This window comes from Pelodiscus sinensis, chromosome 6, assembly GCF_052426305.1.
Source record: "Pelodiscus sinensis isolate ZL-2025 chromosome 6, ASM5242630v1, whole genome shotgun sequence".
Classification (NCBI taxonomy): domain Eukaryota; kingdom Metazoa; phylum Chordata; order Testudines; family Trionychidae; genus Pelodiscus; species Pelodiscus sinensis.
In genome coordinates this window covers 97,957,415-97,967,831 of record NC_143057.1, presented here as the reverse complement: position 1 = coordinate 97,967,831, position 10,417 = coordinate 97,957,415, and the positions used below count along the sequence as shown (strand labels likewise).

The 10,417-nt window shown below is 42.7% G+C and overlaps 1 protein-coding gene across 3 annotated transcripts in view; it reads right to left on the bottom strand.

Annotated features, from left to right (window-relative positions):
* Positions 1-10,417, bottom strand: part of SLC38A9 (solute carrier family 38 member 9) — a 90,068-nt gene that overhangs the window by 6,511 nt on the left and 73,140 nt on the right. For all 3 annotated transcript variants that reach the window (XM_006139553.5, XM_006139554.5, XM_075932457.2), the window contains one exon: positions 1,518-1,607. In XM_006139553.5, the coding sequence (XP_006139615.1) occupies positions 1,518-1,607 (90 nt within the window). The remainder of the gene's footprint in view (positions 1-1,517; positions 1,608-10,417) is intronic.

The window sequence follows — 10,417 nt, the reverse complement described above, 5'->3', positions numbered from 1 at the left end:
AGTGACTAATCTTACTACAGACTGAATCTCTCTAGTTCGGCAACATCTGTGGTCTGGCATGATTTTAGTTAGCCTGATGTCCACTTATGGGTGGAGCCAAGTTTCCCATAGTCCCATAAAGTTTATTTACAGCCACCAGTCCTGGTTCTGCACTGTTCTTTAGCTCTAATTTACCACTAAATGCTGTAAGCAGAGGAAGTGTTGGTAATGCTGTTAGACCCAGGCTGGGCAAAATATGGCCTGCGGGCCATGTCTGGCCCGTGGATACAACAGGGAGCCTTAGGCAGGCTCCCTCTCTGCTCCCTACATGCCAAGAAGAGTGGTGGCTGCAGGACCCTGTTTCAATAGCTGCAATCCCAGGGACGGAGGGAAGAGTCTTCAATTGATGACCCAGTCCAATTCCATTGGCTGGTTTCCAGCCAGTGGGAGCTGACTATTGTCAACAGGCAGCTTGCAAAACACCCTTCCCCCCATTTAGACTAGTATTTATTCTAAGACCATATGGCCCATGCAGCCAGTGAAAGGGTAGAGCAGGCAGGGAGTCTGCCTGAGAAGGCTGCTGGCTGGGAGTTAACTAGCTAAGTTTCCCAGCCATAACTAGCCTCTGGCAATCCAAACCTCTGCCTCCCCTCCTGCATCCATATCCCCTACCTTCGGGTCATAATTACCCTCCTGTCCTAGGTACAACCCAAAATCCTGCACCCCAGTCTCTTACGGCAAGCTCCCTTCTGCACCCAACCTCCATCCCAGACCCTGCACCTCCTTCATTGATAGAGTGGACGAGTGCAACTATGGACCACTTTCCAAATTCTTGAAGTGGTCCCCCCATGAAAAAATATTGCCCACCCCTCTGTTAGATAATATTGACCTTCTGGGGTTCAGTAAATTCTCTGGTTCAGCATCGGTAAGATCCTGAGGCTGCCGGAATAGAGAGGTTCAACCTATAGTTTTTATTATCAGATGATAGAAATTTTACCTACAAATAAAACAACTAGAGATCATAACAATTAAAAAAAATCTGAGTCAGCCCGATCAGAGAGTGAGTGAAGAGCAGCTACAGTGACTGTACTGGTCCCAATGCCAATTGCAGTGGTTTTATAAACACATATTCCTATTTTTTTGTAAATGCCTTCTTTTCCTCGTTTTGTGCAAAAGAGCCATACTAACAACAGAGGGAACTGACTTTCCAAAAGCATTTCCAAATGCAGAAGAGAAATCAACAATATTTTCTCTTGGTCTCTCTCAATTACAGTAATTGAAGAAGTTAAGTGCAACAGTAGTCAGTTTAATTAAAAATTCACATTTGTCTGGCATTAATCTCTACTCTTTCAACGTCCCTTTCTAAGAACTAGTATTATACAAAGCTCCACATGTCAATCTCTGATATTTCTCTGCAAATCTGTGTTCATAATAAATAATACAAATAAGACAGTTTTATCTCTGATAATTTGTCTTCGACACCAAAAGTTACATTTAATTATTATTTAGGGCTAGTTCAGAGTGAAAGGGGTACCTACCTTATAATACCTCCTATATTTGGATAAAATATGGCAATTGTCACTCCAAGTCCTACAACTGCTATGTTCAGAACCAACACGTGGAAAATACTAGAGAGAGGAGGCGAGCAAACAAAGTTAATATATGTACAGTACTACTATGAAATAAGAACATTTTTCACTTATTGTTTTAAAATGTAAATGTACATGCAATAGTAGTGTCTCTATTAGTAGGACTCATCTGATAAGAGGTAATTAATTTCATCGTTGACATGACACTACAGAACATTGCCAGTGCTAGATTCTAAAAAAGACTCAAATGTTTGGAATCAAATAATTCTCCACAGAAATTTATAATTCGACATTTCTTCTGGAACCACCACATTTAATACTTTGGCATATGAAAATCCATCTGAAACATTTGAAGACAAAGAAACATTACTGTATAACTGAATTCCCACATGAATGAAGTGCCTGGATCTAGAGAATCAACTAAGCTATATGAGTGGACTAATGGACACCAAAGAAACACGTTACAGAATGGAAAGTATTATAGAATGGAAAATAGAATACATAGGATTTGTTTTTAATATACCACCTCTCACATTTTGGTTGCTAGATAAGGTAAAAGTTTAGGTTTCTGAACTTCACTTAAGGTATGACCTATAATTTCTATTAGATTGTTTTTCGGATAAACAATGTGTTTTACACTCTTATGTTTAGTGAGTAAACTTGAACAGGTTTTGTTTTCTGAGTGAACCTTCTAATGCACAAAAAGTATTAACTTTGTTTAGATACTAATGATGAGGCTGTGCATGAATTCTGGACCCAGAAAATACTTGAAAGTCAATTGCCTTTAGAGTCTGTAAAACATTATAATATCCAAGTATTAGGAAAGATTTGACTTAGAAAATGTTGGGATAGGTTAGCCACACAGCTGTTAACCTGGGAATGAAAAATACCAAACACAGTAATGACAAATACTTATGGCTTGTTTTTACCCACTCTTCTGTTGTGTTTATTACATTTTGATTGCAGTCACCATTTTTTTGTCCTACACATAAAAGTGTATTTTTCTGATGGAAAAGGCCAGTCTCTAATTAGATTAGCTTCTAAGTGTGTTGCACTTGAACTGCATAAGTGACCACTTTAAAGGGTCTGAAATGTTAAGTGCTAATTTACAAGCTAGGAAGTGAAAATTATTAAAATGAAGGAGTTTTATAAAAGCTTATGGCAAGAGTGGATAACTTAAGCATAAAAGAATACACTAAAATAGACAGCACTAACAACTGTTCTTAAAGGAACTCTCAGAAAGAGTAAAATTAATATCCTTAATTAAACAACGAGCATTTTAATAGTAGCACAAAGGTAGGAAGGCATTGGATTGAACTTGGAGAAATACTAGATGGGGCTTTAAGAAAAACACCAAATATTTGAAACTTATATTAAGGCAAAATTACAATAAAACGTGAACATACTACATCATCTATTACTTATTCATCATCTAGTTAGTATTCAGAGAACCTGGTTAAAGATTCTGGCTTGCTGGCTGGAAAGCTCTGTTTCTCTGAGTACACTAGAAAGGGTGGCCAAATTTCTAAATGCCCATCTTTTTTTAAGCACTTTTCTTGGGTATATATTTGGTGTGAAAGCTTTTCCATTACAAGGACACACCATATTTTACTACCACAGGAGGAGTCAAGTATTTCCCATAATATGCAATATAGAGTAATGGCAAAAGATAAAAAGTAATTTGTACTTCTATTTAAATGGTAAATCTTTACTGAAGCATTAAGCAAGAAAGTCAGGGGACCACCAGGAAGCCAGCATTTTGTCATAAGATTAATTGTCTTAATAAGATTTCCTCCCAAAATCATCTAAATTCATGAACCGAGTCAACAAGTATACAAGAACATTCCCTCTTCCTGCAGCCTCTCCAACCAAGCACCTTCCTAATAGCAAAGATATGACTGATACTAATTGGAGTAATCTATGCAGTAATATATGTAAAAATTATGAGCTGCAAAAATTAAAGATATAGATCCCATTTCCCATACAGAGAATAACTTAACTAGATCAATTTCTTTATCCAAATCCCCCTCCATCTGGATTGTTTTCTTAACATCTTTTTCATTATGAATTGTATACACCATTTGTTCCAGCCTGCTTCTGGGTTAACTCCTGAAGTGCTTGTTAAAGGTCCAGCTAGAGCCAGCTCAGACTTAGATTTCACCATAAAAATGTTTGATTTATAAATACTGAAAATGTGAAATCTTTACGTTATTACATACCTATAGGTAGGATTTCAGCTCAGAACCAGGAACAGCTGCCCCAACTGACTAGTCTCTGCTCTTTGCCCACAACAAACAGCAACATACATCCTAAAGATACATTCCCGATTTTTAATCAAAGTAACTAGGGAAAGGTATCTAAGTAATTAGAATTTAAAAAACTGGAGCAAAAATTCTAAGGGGGTCTAGATGAATGGGCAATTTTTTATTTTTAGTGACCTGACTTTCTTTTAATCCAACAATTATGATGAATAGTTAATATGGGCTCCATTCTTGTTCCAGTTTTACCTAGTGTTTGGATGGTCTATTGTTTAGCCAATTGATCATGTCTTAATTGTGATACATAAATAAACCAAACTATGGAACACTGGCCCACCTTACTTTGCAAGCTTAAAACTTAGAATTCACCCTTTGTATTTTCTGTTTTTGTTTCACTGCATCCCTGTCTCATCCCTGACACTAAAAACATGGCCGGTTGCACTAATGAAGTCCATATGTTAACATAAAATACAATTGATGCTACTTATCAGTGTTCCCCAAATTAAACAACTTTTGGTTAATAATGACATTTAATTCAATGTTAATGGGATTTGGATACCAGCAATGTCAATATCACTTACTAACAACCTTCTTGAGAAGAAAGGATCCCACAGCAGGCAGGTGTGTGGGGCAGCAGTGAGAAAGAGGCACATGGAGCTTCTGGTACCTCTCCCTGTGCTCTCAGGTTGTGTCCTGCCCTGGAACTAGGAGCCTGGGCTCAGCACATTCCAATACTTCCTTCTCTGATTGCAGCCTTGCAAACCTGTCTGTGGCTGGGGACCCACTATCCTCATAGAACAGTGGTCTCCAAGCTTTTTAACCACAAGACCGCTTTTTCAATTTAAGTGCAACGCAAGATCTACCTCAAACCCAAATACCCTTCCCCGCTTCCTTCACACCCATTTTTGAGGCCCTGCCCCTGCTCCAAGGCCTCACCCTGCTGACTCCATTCCCCTTCTTCCCCCATCCTCACTCCGTTTCACCAGGCTGGGGTAGGAGGTTAAGGTGCAAGCTCTGGTCTTGGGCCAAGGGGTTTGGAGTGTGGGAGGGGCTCAGGGCTTAGCCCAAGGTGGAGGATTGGGGTCCAAGAGGGGCTTCAGGGTGCAAGCTCTGGGAAAGAGTTTGGGTGCAGGGGCGGTTGAGGGCTGGGACAGGGGTTCATGAAGCAGGCTCTGGCTGAAATGGCTTCCGGGTGGTGAAGCAGTGGGGGAAAAGGCAGGCTTACACCTGCCCTGACACTGCACCACTCCTGAAGGCAGCTGGCATGCACATCAATAGCTCCATGATGCCATGCGCTGCCCCCCAGCTATAGGCACTGAGCCCACGGCTCCCAGTTACTGATCAATAGGAACTGCAGGAGTGGTGTCTGCAGGCAGGGACAGCATGTGGAGACCTCCTGCTCTGCCTCTCTCAGGGACTGCAGGGACATGCCAGCCATTTCCAGGAGCAGGATTTACCATAGGGATAATTATTCCAGCCACAAGAGGTTAGGCATTTTAGAACTCACTACTCCAAGAATTAAATTTAAGTGTAAGAGAGAAATGAAAATGATGAAATAAACAGACCAGTCAAAACCCGCAAAATAAAACAGTCTGCAAGCAGTAAAAGTATAACAACCACCACCCACATACATGTTGGGTCAGGAGATGAGTGGGAAGGACAGTGTGTTTGTGAGAATGAGACAGACAGACACACTGTGTGAGTGACAGATTTGTACTGCCAAGCTCGCTGCACCCCCTTCTCTCTGTGTGGAGATAAGATACAGGAGTGGAGGGAGGAAGGCCACCCTGACATCAGTGCCCCCCCTTCTCCCTCCCACACCCTGCACAACCAGCAGGAGGCTCCCAGGGGGCAGCTCCAAGGCAGAGGGCAGGAGCAGCAGGACAGTGGATGGAGGGGCAACTGAAGTGCTAGTGCTTGATAGCTTCCTGGCCAAACCAATCAAGATCACCTGTCAGAGGCTCCAAGCTCTACCAGTAGATTCTGATCTACTGGTTGGTGACCACTGTCATAGAAGGTAAAGAGCTGGAATGCCAGCAACACTGCCCAGAAGGGGACACTTATGCTATGGGGTGGGCTGAAGGGTTCTGAGAAAAGCAGGGAGGGAGGGAAGCTGCCTCTGGATGTCAGGGCAAGGAGGAGTACTGTGGGTACCGCTCCCTGCATTCTCTGGGCTACATCCTGCCCTAACACAGGAGCCAGGGCTCCCAATGTTTCTTTCCGTGACTGATGCTTTGTAAACCTGCCTTTTGTTTGACAACTCTTCATTATTAGCAATTTCTTGGTGGAAACCAAGAGACTAGTAATAATCAGCACCCACTGAAATAACTTTGTGAGGACATTCATCTTTACCATGGCTACCCTACTTACCCAAGAAAATTTTTTTGTTATTTTATTCCGCACTGGAGAGTAAAAATTGCCTTTAAAAGATTTTTATGTTTCTCCACAATATTTATTCCTAACATATTTTAAAGATTCTCTTATCCATTTACATTTATGTAGCTGCCAGTGGTTGGTTTTCATCCTTTCAGGTACATTAATTCCCCAAATTTCAGTTTTATTGTAGTTTAATTTGAAGCCTGATACCTGCCCAAATTCTAAAGTCAATTTTTCTATAATTTTTAAATGAGGCTTCTGGATCCTGCAAATATAACAGGACATTAGTAGTATACAGAGCAATTTTGTGTTCTAAACCAGATGTTTCTCAAGGGGCTAATTCTCACATAGATGGCAAATGACTCCATTGCTAAAGCAAACAAATTGGCAACCCTGCTTTGTACACCAAGACAAATTAAAGGGAAGAGACTGATGACCATTAGCCAAAGTAGATACTCGGAAGATCAACATACAGGATTGATATGCCCCTGTAATACTCATTTTCAAAACCAAACCTTACCAAAATATCTGGCCGAGGTACTCCCAACTACAGGCCATCAAAGTCATTCTCAGTGTTCAGTGAAAGCAGCACACAGGAAGAATTGTAAGAATTAAACATTATGAATCAAATTCAGAGTTTTGATATATCTGACAGGTGCTGGTCAGCAATACATCCAGACTGGTCTGGGTGAACACATGTGGGTAAAATGACACAATCTGTTTGTTAGCACCTTGACATAAATGTTAGCAGCCACATCAAAGAAATGTGTCTGTGATGCACAATTTGTAAGATCTTTTCCCTCGCTAGAAATGGCCACAATATCTGCCTCTTTCCATGAATCTGGAATCCCTGCAATATACCATTAAATAATTCAGTTAGAGTAGGGCCAACACTTGCTTAAGAGCTCTGTAATGTTTCCCAGAAAGCCTCTTGGGATTGGGAGCTCTATTGGATTTAAATTATTAATTACATCTTCAACTTCCTGTGCAGCCATTTACCTATCAAGAGCTGCCATGTTATCCTCTGACAGCTGAGGTAGTTTCACGTTTCTCAAATACCTATTTAGAAGTTCAGAATTTGGCTTTTCTGAAGTGTACAAAGCATGGAAAAAGTTAGCAAATGTTTTAGAGATCTATGGGATGCCAGTTATTAAATTTCCTTTTTATTTCTAATCCGAGGGATAACCGATTTATCCTGTTCTGTCAACTTTCTGGCTTAAAGCCTATCAGCTTTACTGGTTTTTTCATTATGTTTTTGTTTAGTACATCCATTTGCTCAGCTTTATCTGTTTGTAACAGATTAAACCTCTAATGCTTTAGAGGGGTAGCCAAGTTAGTCTGTAACCGGAAAAACTTAAAAAACAACAGTCTAGCAGAACCTTAAAGACTAACAAAACATGTAGATGGGATCATGAAGCTTCCATGGGTACAACCGGAGAAGTCAGCAGGTGGGGTATGCAGCCTGTCCCCAGAGAGAAGCTGGCAGCCACCCCTTCGCCCTGCCCTTAGTCCTCACCCCATCTCTTAAGCTCCCCCTCCTCCCAATCACCTGCCCTGAGCCCCTCCTCACACCCCAAGCCTGACTCCCAACACCCCACACACCTGCAGCCTCCTGCCCCAAAGGACCGAAGCAATGCTGGCTAAGTCTTCTAGTTTTATTATATACTTTAAGTTCCTGTGGAGTTATATCATGGGTGGGGAACCTCAATCCCAGAGGCCAGATATGGCCCCCAGCTTGCCTGGGTCCAACGCCCGAGGCTCAGCATTGGAGAGCCTGCACTGGTGGTCCAGTCCCCCCTCACTCACAGGGCTAAAGCACACAATCTACTAGCCTGGGTCTCCCTGGGCTCTGGTGTACAAGGGGAATGTGGGGAGTGTCTTGTGAGGATACTGCAGGCATGAATTTAAAGTGCCTAGTTCACACTAATATACTCCTGTTAGAAAATTACCTTACTGCGAACTGGGAACCTTTAAGTGCATGCCTGCAGTGATCACATGGGGGAGTTTCAGTGGAGCACTTCAATGCATGTTGCTATTCGGATCCCCATAATATAGGCTACAGGGCCATGTAGTCATGCCCTAAAGTATCTTGGGTTCGTTATAGTTTTCATTTAACTATATCCCAACACCATTAAATCCACATGAATGTAACATCAATTACTTGCTGTAATGTTTTAGCCCATATATTCATCTTGTTCCAGATTTAGACTTTTTCCTTCTGCTGTCATGTCTTTTCTTTTGTCTTGGTGACAGATCTTATTGAGCCATTCTGGCTCTCTCTGAATTAACTGAACTACCAGTGATTTCTTCAGTCTTCCGGTAAAACTGCAAAAGCTGGCAATGCTAGTGATGACTTTCAGAAGGTAAATTGCACATTGCTCTTTACCTTTTCTGAATACAAGAATAAGGAGAGATTCATTTAAATAGAAAGGTAGCAAATTTAAAGCTAATAAAAAAGGCAACACCCATAATTAGTCTGTGAAACTCACTGCCAGACTACTAGTCTGATCTCATACAGAAATTGGTACGTTTCTAATAGGCAAATCCCTTCTTCTGTGGTTTTTTTTTTCTTCCACTTCCCGTTTGCCCTCCTCCTCTACTTGATGGAGTTTGTGCTGTGATTGGCTATGATTGGTAGGTGAAAACTGTTGGCTTCTAATTAAAGTTTGAATTCTAGAAGCCTCTGCTGATTGACAGCTTTGGTAGGGGGAGGGACTTTCAGGCACTCCAGGGCTTTATAAGGCAGTGGAGAAGCGACCAAGGAGCTTGCGAACAGCTGAGTGCTAACAGGGAGTTTAGAGAGGGAGTTGGGAAGGGCGTGAGGTTCTCTTGCCTTTCTTTTTAAATCCCTTCTCCAGGACAGCAGCGATGGATGGTGATGGGTCTGCTGTTGTTACCTGCGCAGCGTGTGCCATGTGTGTCTTCCTCCCGGAAGAAAGCGAAGTTACTCACCTCCGGTGCAGTAACTGTTGTTCTTCGAGGTGGTGTCCCCGTGGGTGCTCCACTATGGGTGACTGAGTAGCGGTAGTTGCCAAAAACAGAACGAGGGCAAGGAGACCCTATTTATCCGCCGTGGAGAGCACCGCAGTCGCCACTGCCTCATCTGAGTGAGAGAGAGAGATAGAATAATGCTTAGCGAAGGTCTCATGAGAGGACCAGTTCGCCGTCCTGCAAATGTCCTTCAGAGATACGTCTCTGTGGAACGCTGTACATGTGGCCATGGCTCTAGTGGAATGAGCGTGTGGTTGAGACGGAAGGGGTAACCCACTCGTTGCGTACGATTGCACTATGCATGCGGTCACAAGATTAGAAATTCTTTGGGAAGACAGACGTTGACCCTTTGACCTGTGTGCCAGAGAGACAAATAAATGGTCCGTAAGCCTGAACGATTTAGTACGATCTATGTAGAACGCTAAGGCCCTGCGTATGTCCAAAGAATGTAGGGCCGCGTCTCGTGGCGAGGCATGGGGCTTCGGGAAAAAGGTTGGCAAGATGACTGGTTCATTAACGTGAAAATTGGAGACAATCTTGGGTAGGAACCTCGGATGTAATCTCAAGACTACCCCATCACTACAGAAAATCGTATATGGTGGAATGGCCATCATGGCAGAAAGCTTGCTAACCCTGCATGCAGAGGTTATTGCGAGCAGGAAAACCATTTTCAAAGTGAGGAATTGTAAGGATACGGTCGCCAGAGGCTCGAACGGTGGCCTCATTAGGGCGTCGAGTACCAGGTCCAGGCTCCACACAGGAGGGGCTGGGTTGCGTGGTGGGTCCATATTGATAAGGCCCTTGAGAAATCGTTTAGTCGTAGGATGGGCGAAGATAGAAACGCCTTCTATAGGTGGTGTGAATGCTGATATTGCTGGGAGGTGCACTCTGATGGAGGCTAACGCAAGACCCTTGCTTTTTAGGTGAAGTGCATAGTCCAGTACGGAGGAAATGGACGGACGTGTTGGATCGTGGTGGTTCGAGGTACACCAGGAGGAGTATCTGTGCCACTTGTGAAGGTAAGTTTTCCTCGTGGTTTGTTGTCTACTTTGTACTAGGACGTGTTGGACTGTGGCAGAGCAGAGAGATTCACGTGGGTTTAGCCAGTTAGGAACCATGCTGTTAGGTTCAGCATTTGTATCTGGGGATGTTTCAGGCATCCTCGGTATTGTGTGAGGAGGTCGTGGAGAGGGAGAAGGTGGATCGGTGTCCGCACAGAGAGGA